The 17568-nt window shown below is 39.3% G+C and overlaps 1 protein-coding gene across 1 annotated transcript in view; it reads right to left on the bottom strand.

The window, feature by feature from the left end:
• snd1 (staphylococcal nuclease and tudor domain containing 1) overlaps positions 1 to 17568 on the bottom strand; it is an 87584-nt gene that overhangs the window by 15825 nt on the left and 54191 nt on the right. Inside the window, exons 9-10 of the mRNA XM_055154061.1 lie at positions 9927 to 10068; positions 741 to 864 (exon numbers count right to left, since the gene is read on the bottom strand). Coding sequence (XP_055010036.1) covers positions 741 to 864; positions 9927 to 10068 — 266 coding nt within the window. The remainder of the gene's footprint in view (positions 1 to 740; positions 865 to 9926; positions 10069 to 17568) is intronic.

The following is a 17568-nucleotide window of genomic DNA, read 5'->3' as shown; positions in this document are numbered from 1 at the left end:
TTCAGAAAGTGCCTCTCCATCTGACCATCATTTGTCGGTCTTTGGACAAACAAATGAGAGTGAAGAAGACAAATTGGCTGAGAACCAAGGACGCCAGGAGAAAAGCTAAATAATTAGGTCCACATGGGCAAAGGGAGAGAACAAGAGAACAAAGTTAAACTGAATACGTGATTAACAGGGAGACATAAAACAGTGCGGTGGAGAGCAGCGCGTGAAAGAGCCACAGACAAAGTGCGAGCGAGTTGATGAACAAAGTCTCCCACTTTCTATTCACTTTGACTGTGTGTCGTAAAAGGGCCTTGAAAAGCGACACAATTCTAATTAGCCCCTAATCAAACTAGCAGACATTCCACATGCATCACAGAATACAAAGATATAGACAGAACAATGCCAACATGAACATAATTAGCCACTCTTTATAACAGACTTCCACGCGGACACCAATCCATAGCAACAAGATTATTATGCTCTTAAATGTAATTAGGTAATCAACCATTGTTAAAAAGAGATGACAATATTAATTTATTGTGAGATGTCAGTAATAATAGTTACTGTAGGAAAAAGTGTCCTGAAATATATTAAACATTTTACTGGTATATATAAAGTTAATTAGGATCCTGAAAGCAACTTTTTCCAAAAAGCCTAAATCAGTGACAAAAGCCGATTCCGTGAATTTTTGCTTAGACTTATATAAAGTAATAAATGTTAATGAATATATTATTTATAGCAATGAAACATACCATTCTCCATCGGCAAACTTGGCTAGGCAGTAGTCCCCCCTACGTGCAGAGTAGGATCCTTCCACTGGCGGCTGGGCTGCGATCTCTGCTCTCATGGTCTCCATTAGACTCTCCAACTGGGCCCCTGAAAACAAATACAACTTATGTAAGTATACATATGTTCTGCTTATTTAATTCAAACATCTTCATTCCTTTTGCATCCCTTATCTTTATAAATATAATTTTTTGTGAATTTAAAATACCCTACTGAAAGACAGAATTGTTTGTTCAGTATTAAATGTGTAATTATCTGTTTCAATAAATTCACAGCAGTCACAATTTTCTTGGCTTTTCATAACTTAAACTGTTCTAAAAGGTGTAAAGAGATAATACAAAGTTTCTGCCCATATGCTCAATTACAGTACATCTTCAACACAAACCTGAACTTAGGCTCAAAGGAAAGGTGTTCTATCTGTAGTTTCGCAGCTGTTAGCCTGTTAGCAGTACACCACTAATGCCGGTTTGACCCTGTTGAAGAAATACTTAGTGTAAAGCGAGCCAATCCTCTCCAAACAAGCCAAAATCATCTAGTGCAGCAGCCCTATTCTATGAGACTGGGAGCCCAAACATGGGTGCTGATGTGGAGGGAGAACGGGCTGGTGACTAAGAGCTCCTGGATGGATTCAATGACTTCAGCGACAGTTAAGTGGCAGTCTAATTTGTACACATCAGCCGCACTTGTCAACCGAGTAGTTTTAGAGTGGCACTTCCTCGTGTTTGTGTAAGATGGCAGGTTTGTATTTAGATGCAGAATGTTTAAGGAAACAGGTGCATTTCTGTTTAGGGCCCAACTTTGTGAATCCACAGTAACACATAAATGCTTTAAATGTGCATTTAAAAAGAAGTGGGCAAAATATTCATGGTATTTCAGTCTCATGGCTTTTAAATGACTTAAGCATAAAAATTACTAGAATATATTGTGTGTTAATAGTTCATTGCCATGGATAATTTTTTCCCTGGTCTGAAACCAATGAATGAGTCAAATCATGGATTTTCTAGGTAGAACCAGAAGAGAAGAGTTAAAAAAAAAAAAAAAAAAAAAGCTAAATTCTCAACAAGGTTAATTCAGATGAAGTCTTAATCTAGTACTAAGACATTGTTCAACTTCTATCAAAGTAAAAAGTTGAGGTATTTGGGGAGACTTTGGTGAAAAACAAGTATTCGGTCGATGTACAAAAGGCAGCAGGGTGCTGGATTATGGAGTCAGAGGGTCAGGGCAGGAGCATGGAGACAGGGCTCTGAACACTCCTCATGGACTCCTACTGCTACACCAACTGCTGATGGACACGTGGAGGATACATGGATTTAACAAAAACAACAACCTTCACTGTTTTGCAGAGACTGCACTTTTTGGGAAACCTCTGATAAATTGTCCAGGTCCTAATGTCCACAGGAAGTCAGCTCACATCATTATGCTCCATTTTTTGCCTGAGCGTTTTGGTGCAGAGTTAGTAAAATGTCACAGGCACAGTCAGTCTGCTCAGTGATTTATTAATCTAATTAAAAAAGTTAGTGTGTTCTCCGCTCTGATCCAAGTGTGGAAAGTGTGTGTTTCAGGTGCTTTAATATGTCCTCTAACATAGTCATCTGCACCACTTTCCTCTTAAGATTTAAATAAATTACACTTTTAATGGGGATCCTCTTGTATATGACTGTATACATTTTGCATGAATATGTGATGTGCTTTAGGTCATTTCTCAATACTTTATTAATGTAAAAAGTTTTAATACAGGATTCGGTGAAGAAGCAGCTGCTTGGAAAACTGGTAGGGAGTTGTAGGCACCAAATGTTCCAGTGTATTTTGTTGGCCAGATGGTCTCAAGAATTGGTACAAAAACCATGAGTTGAACAGATCTCAAATAACACTTCTAATGCCAACATGCTGTTTCTTATTCCATCACCTGCAACGCGACAAGGTGCACTTTCCAATTATATATTAATCACTTTATTGTGTTTTCACACCTTCTTTTGCAAAGGCCTATTGTTTAATTTTTCACAAGGACTATTACTTTTTACATACTGAAAAGTTAAGTAAAAGTTTCCTCTAAAAGTTGCAGTCTGTTGCCTGTGTATCTGTGTGTTAGACAAATGAGCATGCCAAACTTTAAAAAAAAAAAAAGCCTGACCATACAAATATGGTTTATAAAAGTATAATATAATATGTTGGCTCAGTACAGAAATTCATCTTCTGACCCACCTGCCAATGAAGCAACAATGCTAGCCACTCAGCTAAAGTAAAGTATAACCTGTTCTTTTGACCAAATTAGTATTGCCACACCACTATTAGTACAATGCATAATATTTTGAAAATGTTACAAAAGCTGTATTTGTGCAGGTTTGGTATAGATTATGCAAAACATCAATCATAATGCGCATAACTAGTACATGTGTAAATTACAGGATTTGGCTTTCAGAGAATGAACTTCAATTTTCTAACAATAAATCCGGTCTAAGAATCGAGTAATAAGACGTATTAACATATATTTACACAACAAAAGCAAACCTACATTGTCATGCAAAACACAGTAGCCCATAACAATTTTCAAACTGAGAAACCAGGCCAGATAGATAAGTAAGTGGATGTACTGTAAATAGTCAAAGGAGGAAGCATTAGAGAAACAGAGGCCAATCTGAAGCTGGCTTTAAACAACTTAATATCTGTGCACAGAAGGGCTAAACTATGTCAAGCATCGAAGCTCATTTTGTGTTGAGTGGCGAGCCAAAGCAATGATCCAAAAAACAGCTGAAGCGCTGATGCATCTCACGCTGGCCAATTTCTGTCTTCATCTCTTTATTCCTCTGTCTTTGCACTCACTCATTCTGTAATTTGTTTATACACCATTATTGCTGCAGCTGTTTGTAAATCATATACAATTACACAGCGAAATGCCCAGTACAGAGAAAAGAAGTGCTTGTATTTGGGGGGGGAACTACGAGAGCAATACTGACAATACTTGTACAGATTAAGTGGATTTATAACTGCACTCGGAGCAGTTGTAAAAGAGGTGTGAATAAAGTTAAATGACAGTATTCAGTAGTAGCGTTAGGCACAGACAAATGACCAATAAAGAAAAATCAGACTGCTTTTATATAGTTCAAAATGAAGTGCAAAAAGTTTCAGCTCTTTCTCTGGTAGAGTGCACCAAGAGTACAGAAACATGGGGATGGTGTGCTGTGGACCATCTCGGAGATTTAAACTATGCTGCCTTCTGCTCACCTGTTAGTTTACACTGTTAAATATTTATAAACTTTGGCTCATTTTATTCTCAAGGCTGTTGGATGGATACATTTCAGGACATGCAAGCAGCACCTTAAACCTCCACAGTCGGTAGAGCCTGGCTTGGAGGCTCTTGTCTGTGGGCTGACTGGCTGAACCTGATGCTGTTACAAGTCTATTGGCTCTTGTGGTTGGTCAACACAAACCTGAGCTCACCTGGGGATATGTGTACGCTTTCTGAAGGCCCAGTGCGACGAGGGGGGAGCCGAGACTAGACAAAAGGCCATTACTCCCTACCCCGAGTGATTTGATGATTTTTAAAGTGCCATGAGCATCTGGTGGGCACTGGAAGAGGCCACTAAAAACAAATGACCCCATGTAGCCTGACTAATGTGGCTTAAATTTCACTAGAGGGCTGTACGCACATGGCACATCTCTTCTAACTCCTAAAATTAAAAACTATCTTGACAGACTGGTGACTTTTTTAAACAGCATTTTACCGCTTCTGTAATTGTAATCGTTACGGATAACACTAAATAGAGGTGGCAGCTGTGGCTCACTTTTGCAACTATGCCATGTCTCGCTCCTGACAAGCCTCATTGGGTACAGCTAATGTCCTGTTTTCATTGAAAGAAGTCCAAATATACCCTTAGGATGGCACAGAGATGGCCCTGGTAAAAGAAGCCCATTTGAACCAGTAAGTGGCTCATTGCTGTAAAAGTGACACTGAATCACTGAGCTCTACATAATAGACCCAAAAGATGACATTATGGTAAATCATGTGCACCAGGACAGAACCAAATGTATGAAGATGCTCATTTGCAGCACAAAATCAGAGGCCTCCACCTGAAACCGACAGGTGAGCTGACATTTTGGAAGCCAAGGCGCGTGTCTAATGTAATAATGGATGCCTTGGGAGGAGGGAGATCATCCGGGCACGCTCTGACCTCTAAAGACTCCATCTGCCACAGTGGCAGGGAGCAGTAAATTTGAACACAGCATTTGCCTCTGCTTCCTCTGCCCCATGCTATCAACAGTAACACTGGACATGAGTTTGGAGCCAATGGAGAAATGGAAAACTAGTGGTAAAAGCAGGCATTTGAAATTGAGAGCCACGTGAACTAGCAGAACCAGTCATTCGTTTAGTGTCTTCAATAAAACACTATAGTGAATGTGCTAGAGTGCAGGCTTAATTTGAGGAAGTCTACATCCACACTGACACAAAGTGTAAGAATTAAACCCTTTGTTCTCTGATTTGATAGCACCATTATGCTAGTTAACATAATCATTAATACAATTGCCACATTAAGCGCTTAGTTGCAATCCATTTCTAAAAGATCTCGGTCTGAAGTCCATTATAATGTTAATTTTGCAATTACTCCAATTACTTCATTGTCTAATGAGAATGTTCAACAAGACATGATTCTAATTCTTTGGAGAAAAGTACTTTCATTACACTGGTAGAGAGTTAATTAACCCCTTGACTGACTTGCTTATCACACGCACATGCACTGGAAGACTGCATGCCCAAAGCAAATAAAGCAGAGCTAGTCTTTTTAAATGTCACAACCTAAACATGTTGCCTGAAAGATCAACTTGTTGCATAATTGAAAAAAAACGCAGCCTAGACTGAAGTTCAGATATATTTTACATGGGATCCTCTGGTTTTTGGACAAAACATTTTGTAAAATAATTTGTAGAAATTTATTTTAAATTGAAAAGAAACATGCTCTAGTGCTGTGCAGTTAGAGCTCCTGTCTTGCTCTAGCATCATTAGGTGATGAACACCTGCTGCAAGTAAAAGGTAGAAGTGTGAATAATGTGGACGGAGTGGCACCTGGTTGGGGGGAATGAATCCACTCATTACGAGTCACTCCTGGTGCCAGGAAACAGGATGGGCCGCCAACTGGGCTGCAACACAAGCTTCAGAAAAGACCAAAATGGGGTTTCCTACTGAGGCCCAGTCAGAACACAGATCCAAGAGGTGGGACTCACAAAAGCTTTTAACACTAATATGGACGAGCCTTTGAGCGACCACATCGATAACACTGTTCATTTAACCAGAATAGAAAGAATTTAAAGTGAGTGTTTACTTTGAGCCAGTCCCAAGCCTTAAAGGTCCTCTATTATGCAACATTTTACCCTTGTGAGGTTTAAGCCATATTAGAATGCTGCTAACTCCTCAGAAACTATCATGGAGCAGTTTTTTGTTTCATTCACATGTTTCAAATTCTGCTCTGCTCCACCTTTTGATATCATGAAGAAGTAGTTTTCAAGTTAACGCTACCTTTTTACCTAAGTTCAGCAGAGATCAGCAACTTCAGATCTGAAATAAACCATTCTTGTGAAGGTGTATAGCGATTAAAAACACTGTGACCACTTCCTGTTTTACTACATGACAATACAATGTGTGTTTTCTATGTGAGAAGAACTCAGCATAAATATGCAGGGTTTGTGTGTTGTGTGTGTGTTTGTGTGAATGAAAAGCACAACTTTGGGTATGTTTCTGATGAGGAAACATTATAAAATAAAGTGTAATATGGGCCCTTGAAAAAGGAGTTGGAGTCAAGAAGGACCAAAGGGAATAAACCACCAACATAAATACAGAATCTTCATCGGGGGAAGATGATTACAACCAGAAAATGTTTTGAAGAGAATTAAAATGTGTTTATGTGAATGCATAAAGAAATTGAGCTATCTGGGGCAGGAGACAGGACTAATGTACAATGTGTAATATTTGGAGGGATTTTTTTTTAACTTAGAGCCACATTTATCTCATTTATTTGTAGATGAAGAATCTACAGCTTATGTCCACTACAAAACATGAAAACACCCCAGTTCGGGCACAATATTTTTTTTCAACACTAAAGCGCCATTATTTAGGAAGATTTTAATTATGTCGTCTGTCCGCCTTTGTATCCGGGCAACAATGATATAACACATTGAGTCATTTCTCCCGACTGTGCCTGGAGTGGGCTGTGTCTGCTGTGGTCCAAGGTCAGTGAGATCTATGCAGGTCCCCCTCTGACAGTAATTACATATGGCCTCCGGAGAGAGCAGAGAGACACGAGGTAAATAGGGAAGATGGGAGTCGGAAAAGGAGAAAGATAGGGACAAATAATGAAAAAAAGTGAGACAAAGAATAAATGAACAGAACAACAGAGGAATAGCCCAACAATCGACCATGGAAGTTTGTAATCCCCTAAGCTGTGTCTTGGAAAATTCAATGCTAACATAAAATGAGCTTGTGTAAAGATATCCATTATAGAAAACACATTTAAGAGTAATTAAATGTGAATAATTTAAATGGGGAAGAGGGTAAAAAGCAGAGCGCTTGCGCACCCTGGGGAATAAAAGATATTACATACTGCAATTTCTCCAGAGTCGATGAATCCCTCATAGATATAAAACCCAAGAGTAAGGCATGAGCTTACATCTGTACGATAAAGTCCCCTGCTTTGCATTTTTATAATTCTTGCTGGTTTTATCATTGCTACATTGTTTATATCTATTCCTGCCTATGCAGTAAAATGTGGCAAAGAATTGTTAGGATACTGGATACGGCATTTTATGCAATACACTCCTAAAACCATATTATAAATTGAATCAATATGTTTCATCTCATGTTATTAAAGAGGAAACAGCATTCCAACAGTCCTGGTTGTATTTAATCAATGTAGCAAAGTATATTTTCACTATTTACAACAATATGAAATTATTATAAGCCCTCATATACTTAGCTAAAGGGGAATTCACAGATGCACTTATTTAAGTCAAACAAAGTTTTATTCACAGTTTGCACAAAGAACATTAGGTAAGTGATGGAACAGCCAGTGCGTGTGCTATACTTCAAGGATGGTCAAGGAGTACTCCGTTAAAGTGATACCTCCATCTGGCAAATGGGGAGCTGGCAGTAATGGCAGCCAAAAGCTCTTAATTTAGAGGCTAAACTCGAGCTGTAAATTTTGAGAGAGGAAATACAGGGATGTAAGGTCCTAGGCTTTTATGGATTATGTCTTGTCATAAAGGTTTTCCCTGGTGTCGTGAGTAAAGCAGGAGAATGAAAAATGCACTTATACAAAAAGAAGCCTGTCTTAGACATGGCAACCTAATCACAAATTAGGCACATTTGTTTAACTTAACATGTTTGTGTTCATACAAATTCATTCCCAGGTGCAGGGATGCCAGAAGAGGAAGGAGCACATGTAATGTTATTGTGCAGCACTCAGCTTGTATGATTTTACAGGGTCTTACACTTTGATGTGCTCTTCAAGGCCTGGGTATGACTTAATGTAGCTTTGAGGGAGTGTCAGCGAAAATGAAAGAGGCCAAGGGAGACGGCAAGGAGGGGCAAAGCACTGATAGCGAAGCAGATGAGGAGGTGGAGGCAGGGGAAGCACTGGTCAGGTTAGGATCCCTGCTGAGAATAACACTTTAAAAAGGTGCATATACACTTCTTGGAAGATTATGGGCCAATTAAAAATAAATAAAAAAGGCCAAAGCAATGCTGGTTCATCTAAAATCATGCTTATGTATGAGAAATGATTAAACAACTTGCAACTCTTCTGTCAGAATACACCACAAGCAGATTTATGAGAAAGCACCTTGTGTACATTTTCTTTTTAAGTGTTTTACACACTTGTATGCTGTTTCCTTCTGATAGGTGCTTTATATGCAATCTATAGCATTTCTATGGAGCGTGTTTCTCATTGACAAGAGTGATGCTGAAGGCATTAACCCTGGCTGCAGGTTAACATGTGCAGTTCACTGACACGTGATGCTGATCACTGATAAACTCAAAGGGTGGCTTTGACTAACAACAGAGGAGCTGGAGTGGGGGAGGGGCCAATGGATTTAGATTCCAATCTACAGCTATGAGCAGAAGATGCACTGAAGATAGTTGGGCTCATAGTTCCAGGAGTCAAATCACAAAAATAAAAGGAAGGCCAGTTCACATGGAGGCAGAGTGCATTCACCTGATTGGATTAATATGGCACTAGTGATGTTTAAGCTCATATTGGCAGAAAGTGGAGGAAAATTAATTAATTATAGCGCTGAAGCAAATTAAGAGGTGGCCAAAGTCAATTTCATGGCCTCAGAGCATTGGAGTGCCAGTCAAACCAGATGTGAGGGCTGCCTGGGATGCCAGTGCACACATATCTATAGCACAGTAATGCTGGCACAGGATGAAGAGCCATCCATTGGCATCAGACTATTCAATGTGCTCCAGCTAGTTTGTGAATCCTAGTTAGGATTTAACTATGAGGCTGTTTGTGTACGGCAATAAAGCCACAAGGACAGGGGGACTGTTGCAATGCAGATCTATTCGTGAAAATAAAAAGTCCAGTTGATTTCAGCCAGTTGACCAGCTTGTTGTCTCCTTCAGTTCTTTTGCCATCTTGGACAAAGTTTTAACTGGCTTGGTGCATACAGTCGTAAAGCAAAAAGTGTTACATTTCTCCACATCTGATTTAAGTATTGCAGATTATGTGTTAAAACCTTTAAATCATACTTCTTGATAAATGGGACAGCAGGCAGGGTGCTTTAGTTTGTTGATAAATGCACAAACATGCACCAAGCTGCAGGGATATGCCACACAACGGTAATAGGAGCTGTAAGCCTTTAGATCTGCAAACTTTGCTAGTTTTTTTTCCCCCCTGTCCTGTCAGTGGTGACAAGGAGGGAAGGTGTGATTTATTTCCATCATTCAGGAGCAATCACATGGAGGATGTCTGGTAGTTGGATTTTGGTAAGGGAGAGCTGCAGCAGCAGAGGGTGAGGTGAAATCTTAGCAGTTTAAGGTAATTGTCATTCCTCATGTTAAAAGGGAATAAAAGTCAGCAGTTTTACCCACAGATGGTAATGGGTTGTTGACGTGAGTAGGATATGCAATTATATGAAGCTTTAACAGTGTATTCTATAACATTTACCTGTCTCTACATCCTGGGCATAGAAATGCAGGGTGTCTGTGATCTCCGTGACGTAAACTGGTCTGTAGTTTGCAACACGTTCCTTCTCTTCTGATAACTGCACAAACTCTTCCACTGGTTTCTCCTCATAATTGGCCCAGATCTATAAAAAGAACGAAAGACGAATGAGAGACCAAAAACATTTAACAAGACACAAAAATTTCACTTGACAGATAAGTAGATATTTTACTATATTCTGCCATTTCAAAAGAGTTACAGTGAAACAAAAAAACAAAAAACAAATCCATAAACTGAACAAACGGTACATTGCAAGAACATTGTTGGCAACATTTAAATATATTAAAAAAAGGTTAAAAATGTAAAAAAAAAAAAAGTATGCATAGATTTTGATTTTTATTTATTCTGTTGTTGCAGTTTATTGACTGGAAAGATTTGAAAAGTATGGAAATATAGCACCGTAGTTGTGTAGCATGCAGAAAACCGACTAAATTATGGTACAGTACACTTAAATAGCTATAATAACTGTATTATGTTTTTACGTATTGTGGTTGTATATTATGATCCTGCACACAGCCTCCTTAGCTTGCTTCCCCTTCAGCTTCCCAGGAGAGACAGAGGGCAGGCGGCTCGTTAGGGAGGTGTTTTGCCTCAGGCCGAGTATCAAACTCTAGATCTCATTTTATGTGTGTATGTGTGTGTGTGTTTACAGGAAAAACAATCGAAACAGTGGGGCCAGTTAGGACACACACTTGAATGTAGTTATGGCTTTAGAAAAATGCACAAAACCCATGAGGAGTTGGGAATAAAAGGGCAATGGGATGGGGGGTGCGGTAAAAGTCCAAAAGTGCAACTGAGCTTCACAGTGGTGCAACCGCAGCACAGCTTGTTACCATTGGTTTCTGCAGGCTATTTGCGAAGTGTTTACTTTTAAATGCTGCAGAATGGAGGCGATGGAGGCAGGCAGTTTTTTAATGGCACAGCTATATGAGCCAATTAGGTTCTGGCTAATTATTTAACTGCATGGTATCATCTAAGCTAATTAGATTAAGCCAGTTTTAGTGTTGTCATTTTTTCATTTAGCCATAGCTCATCTTCAGCTCCACACTACTGTTAAGACTGAGCCGATCAAACCTGGGGCTGTTTTTAATACGCTGGCATGCTCCCATTCTCCTTTACCTCTGATGCTGAGATTCACAGCTGTAATAGCTCTGAGAGTGAAGTTATTTAATGAGGAAATCCAAAACAAAATGCAAACAATTACACTTTTTTTTTTTTTTTTTTTAAGAGGTGCTACTTACAGGCAAGGTGCACAGACCACAAAGAAATGGAGAGAGAAAAAACGGGGGGGTGCACGGATTGAGGGTGTGAAAGGTTAATGAAGACCTTAAATATGGCCATGCTTCGTAAACCCGGCCATCAACCAAAATTTTGTCTGCGGCATAGTGAGGAGATGCGCCTTCTTATCACACGATGTGCAAGATCATGCACAGATGCCAATGCACGACTTGTGGTAATAAACAGGCCCCATGCAATGCAGTTGAGTGGACACGATTTGGCTTTTAATCAAACCTGCACCACCAATTAGGCATGACAAAGATTGGAGTGTCAGCATTCATTAGCCTGGTGGCCATCACTGTGGCACAATCTGTGGTGGTAGGTGGGCTCACGGCTAAAAAGGACACCAGGCACAGCCATGCAGCAATTTTGTAATCCTTGCTAAATTATTTAACCCAGACAACATAACAAGTTCTATCATGTGTCGTCATTGAAGACGTTTCAAATTTCAGTTTTGTTATTAACAGGACACCATTATTGCAACACTGTTAATGTGATAGCATGGATGAAAGACAGAAGGTACAGTTTTGAAGTAATTTTCTTCAAATGATTCTATAAGCAACACTTCTTGGTTTTAAGGTCTAGTGAGTGTGTGTACCATAAACAGGCACTTGAAAAGGAAAAGAATGACATCAGATAGATCAGATAGGATAATTTGAACTTGTAGAATTTTATTATTATTATTTTTTTTTTACAGTTTAACACTACATATTGGGATTGAAGCTATAAATATTAGGACTTTACCATGGCAAAAACTCTGGTTGTCACGCATTTCTAGACAAGTCAAACACCATTGTTTGAATAGTACACTACTGTGATCAAGAAATGTCCCCTAATGCAACCCTGTCCTTATCATAATGCATGGACCATTGTTTTCATGAAACTGACTGTCAATTGGCTATTTGTGACAGAAGCTCTGGTGGTCAATTTCCTAACAGCAAGATGAAAATGAGTTTTTTATTGCGTCTGAGTGCATCATTAGAAGCAGTGCAAAGCTCCATCTCTGTCCGAAGAACACACAGGACACACAGTGCCGCACACACTGGCCCTATGCACAGAGCCCAGGGCTGATGACCTTCTGTGAGCAGCCAACCATCCTGTTGGTTCCACTTCAATGCAGGTATGCCGCCTCTGCTCCTGTGCCGCTACTGCAGCCAGACCACACCGCCATGGACAATATCAGCGTGGAAGCGCAGAGCAGGAGAGAGAGAGAACGATGGAAAAGGGAGAAAGAGGCAGCCCATTAAGCCCAGGCAGAAAGGACAACAAGTCCTAATCATGGAGGACTATGAGATGGCAGGTTAGACTGACCTTCACAACTCCACCACAACACATTCACACCCAGTGAGTGACAAGTCACAGCCATAATACAGTGATGGGGAATGAACTCAGCTCAATATTTTGATTTCACAATGTCAAATACAGGAACTGAAGGAAGCAATGTTTTACAAATAAAAATGTACCAGATTTTTTTCTTCATCTTTTAAAATGACAAACTTTGTGAGGAGGTGAAGCCTCTAAACTAAGTCAAATAATTGTGTATAGACAGATTACTGTAGCATCTCCCAGGTGGCATGTCTTCATTAACACTGACAAGATAGAAAACCTGCTGATGGGAAGAATCACCTTGGCAATTTCTAAGTGCACTTTTGAATTAAGCAATCTGCTGATCATCTGGGTAATGCCTCCCAATATTTATATACATTAATAAAGCTGGAGAATAAGCAAGGGTACTATATATGACAATATAAACACATAGATGGGTGCATACACACCCAATAATGTGAGTGCTTAAAGAGCAACTGTCTATACCAGCAGAGAAAGAGGCTGGACAGCTAAGAACAACTTAAAATATATTGTATGTGTTTGGTACCAAGTTATGCTGTTCATGTGTGGGTGTTGTGTATGTACCTTAGAAAACATCAGAAAAGTAGTTCATGTACTGTGTAAAATAGGACTGTCAGTGTTATTTATGGTAATAATTTCAAAACATATACAACAGTGCACCAATTATAATTTGTGCCCACCCCATGATGTAGGAGATAATTTTTTTACTTGCAAAGTGCCACTTTCATGTGGCTTTTTAGCCACATGTCTCTTACAACCAATAACTACTGTGGCAAAAGGTCAGGTAAATCCTGGGAAAGTGATATAAAAAGTACAATATGGCTTAAATGACTGACAAGCTTTATAGAGGGCTCTCTGACTGTGATTTATCGACTGGTTGAGCTGCTTCAAGGTACAATCACCACTTTGTGTTACAGTTGAAGCCCAGGGCGACTGCCGTTGTCCTGAAATCTCATAGTTCACATATAAAAAAATAAAATAAAAATTATTATATATATATATATATATATATATATATATATATATATATATATATATATATATATATATATATATATATATATATATATAGAGAGAGAGAGAGAGAGAGAGAGAGAGAGAGCGAGAGCGAGAGCGAGAGCGAGAGCGAGAGCGAGAGCGAGAGCGAGAGCGAGAGCGAGAGCGAGAGCGAGAGCGAGAGAGAGAGCGAGAGAGAGAGAGAGAGAGAGAGAGAGAGAGAGAGATATATATATATATATATATATATATATATATATATATATATATATATATATATATATATATATATATATAGATATATATATATAGTGATCAAGATTGGACAGACCTGAGCGACAGATGTCAAGGTGGCCCGATCATTCTTGTAAACTGAGGAGGAACAACATTAACCCAATGCAGCTGCCTCACCCCAAAAGGTACGCCTGCGGTCAGAGGTGGTGATGGTACATTAACCCGGATGGTTCACCTTGTCATATTGTAAGAAGTGGAGCGGCCATGTTTCGCAGGGGCAGAGAGATTTACAGGATTGTGGTCTGCCGGGGCTTCAAACCGTTCCTCCTTCTGGGCCAATATTCAGATGTAATGCATGGTGGTGATAAAAATACAGAAGAATAATCGCACACAAACACACAAGTATGGGTACAGGCATAAGCGTGGCCTTGAAGAGAATATGGAGGTCCGGATTGAGCTACGACACATTGGCTAATATAATGCGACTGCTTATAGGCTTACAAGGCCACACATGTGGACATAGTAACAAAACATGTCAGCCAGACACAGCCCACTGTGACAAGCAGTAAAAATTGAAATCACACATCGGTAAATCACAGTGAAGGAGGTAGCTGCTTTGACCCAACACTGGAAAATAAAATTCAACCTAGTGCATGGAATGATCCAGATACAGATCAAGTATTCAAAAGGTTCACTAGTAAAACATTTTAAATCAAACTATACATTTTGTTATAATATGAACATGTCTTAAGCATTTTGTTTACCGGCAGTTGTGTGAGAGAAAGGTCCTTGGAAATCTTATGAACTTGCCAACTGTGAAACGTATTTAAAGTTTTTAAGTCATACAATTAATTGCATTAAATTTTAAACGCTCTAATGGTCAGTTCAACCTGCTGGACTGGTTTGAAGTCAACACTAATCTTTCCTAAAAGCTGTCCACAACGGCAGACAAAGCCAAACCGCACTGGGGGACTATAAGAAGGGGGACTGAAATGACAGGACAAGACTCTTGGATGTGGTTACTTAGCAGATAAATTATGCATTAAAACTGCACAGGTGGTGCAGGACAGGATTTTAGGTGGAGGGAGGGGGCAAAGCAGCTGGGGAACTTATAACAGAGCTGAGAGAGCAAGTGAAGGATGGAAGGAGAAAGAGGCACACTCCCTGGGTCCATATCACAACTAACAGATGTTCAGCCATCAAAGAGGCTGCATGCAGGCAGCTAGGCTACTCTACTTGGACTTATGACTAATATGACCCTTACTCTGATAAAGACAGACATGATCTAAGACATGGCAGTCGAGGGCTTGGAGACAACCCAAGGCTATAACAATGACAACTTGTTACACTTTTTTTTTTAATTAACACAAACTAATCTACACAACATACATGTCAGCCTGTGACTAAGTACAGAAACAAGCACCAACATACACCTGACAGAGATCGGTGGTTACTGCACACAAGTTGAATGGGATCCTATGTTACTATGGAAACAGGACATGTGGGCGCATATATAATCAGGGTGCCATGCAAACACACAAATCCCCACCTGTGTCACCATCCTCATGAGCACCATTCCTAGGCAGCGCAGGAGGCCAGACGGACAAGAATACCAAGCAGACATTGCTTACAGATCAAACATGCATTCCCCGGGGTAAGCACTACAGCATATGGAGGCCTGTGACAAGTGTAGCCATTTTTTCTCTTAGCCCAAGTAGTGGTTTGTCACTAAAGGACCATCATAACAACCAAGGGCATAAAAGCTAATGTACGTTCAAGTAATAATGGCTATATACAAATGCTCCATCAGCATCCCTCAAAATAAACATGAGGAGCGATTGAAGAAACAGGATTTATGCCAATTAATTAGGATGCAACCACACCAAGAATTTGTCAGACAATTGGTCATAACCTTGGAAACAATTCAAGAAGGCAAGATGGACTGTTCAAAATGCTTGTTTAGAAATGTGAAGAAAAATAAATGATGAATAATCTATTATCCACGCTAGCAAATGTGTCCTTTTTCTTTGCTCTACAAATTTGATCTGAAAGCCAGAAACTTTTTATTTAATCATTTATGGTGTCAAGGTGACATGTAGAAAGAAAGGAAAAAAAAAAAAAACATTTTAAACTATGCGGTACCGCCTTTTTTCTTTCCTTCATTCTATGCAATTTCACTGACACTCTTGCTCCATCACTAAGAATTGTGTTACCACCACAAAAGAATTTCCCATTTATTACAATATAAAAGAGACCTGGTTTGAAGTGGCCTGATTAGGAAAAAGCCCTACCTCGTTGTTACAATGTACAAGCATGCAATTAAAAGGCAATTAATCAACTTTTTAATTAACAGGCTCGTCTGTCCCTAGTTGCCAGAGTGTTGCCATGACGACTGGCTTTCCAAGGTGGTATTATCTAATTTTTCTGTGTAAAGGACTCCTGATCTTTTTTCCCTTGTTCTGAGAATTCACTTGATTGTTCTTGGTCTCACTTTGCTTCTGTCGCTTTTTGAAAAGAAAATAATAATGGCACTATAGAGGAGGAGAGGAGAGGGGGGAGGATACGAGCGGGGGGAGCCGCGCTACTGGGATTAAGGGAATGCTTGAGATGCAGCATAGCGGAGAGTGACAGAGAGGTTAATATGGATCTGGCAGTGGTGAAAAACTGCAATAGAAAGTAGAGATGGGAAAGGAAGGACTTGGAGAAAGACGCCACTATTATTACATCAAAGGTAACATCCCCTAAAGTAACTCAAACTATATAGTATATTCAGTATTGGTGGTTTTCAGATGTTAGAACATGTCATACTCCCAGATGGGGGGCAAGAGCCAGTTCTCCTTATTGATTGCTTTGTGCATTAATGACAAATGTCTAAAATATAAGTTCACAAATGTTGAACCTTGATTGTTTCTATCAGTGACAAGAACTAATTTTTGCAACATAAATCTGCCTTTTAACCATATTACATTTAGCTGCCCACCATCATGCATTAAATATCATTGGCCTCTCCTATAGAGTTAGTAATAGTATGCATTTTCTCATGTTATATAAATGTGCATTCAAAACTGACTTGCAGTGAGTTGGAAAAAGGAATAGACACATAAACCACAGAAAAGTATAAAAAGAAAAAATTGACTTTGTCCTGAATATAAAAGGTATATATACGAAAATCTAATCTGAGTAAAGAAGCTGAGTGAGACTGAACAGTGGGAATTGGAAGTACAGCGATGACGAGAGCATGTTTATGTAACAGTCGCTCCCTGAGGCAGCTGAGAGGGGGGAGAGGGGGGAGAGAGGGAAAGACAAAGTCCCAAAGCCGGCACTGAGTGGACCTATTCTCTAGATTTTGTATATTTTCTTCAGGCGAGCCAGCCAGAAAGCAAATACACCAAAATTTGACTGACCCAAATTAGACTAAATTCTAAGGATTTTTTTTTTTTTCTTTTTGATTTTCCTGAAAAAGTTTGTTGATCTGCAATTTAATTTCAACCATCCAAAATTTGTATTCCCACTGGTTTAAAAATAACATATCAATTTTAACATTTAGCAAAATGTGACTTCAAATAGATTCTTAAAATGTATCAATCTCTAATGAAATACAAGTTGAACATTAACACAATGACGACAGAGCTAATCATGTAACAGATGGAGAACAGAAATCGTCATATTCTTGGATTTATTCTGGGGAAAGATTTGCTAAGGATGCTGCCATTGCCAGTCTTCCAAATTC

This window comes from Boleophthalmus pectinirostris, unplaced genomic scaffold (assembly GCF_026225935.1).
Source record: "Boleophthalmus pectinirostris isolate CB_2022bp ecotype Guang Dong unplaced genomic scaffold, ASM2622593v1 HiC_scaffold_18, whole genome shotgun sequence".
Lineage (NCBI taxonomy): Eukaryota > Metazoa > Chordata > Actinopteri > Gobiiformes > Gobiidae > Boleophthalmus > Boleophthalmus pectinirostris.
This window is presented reverse-complemented; position numbering and strand designations above follow the sequence as displayed.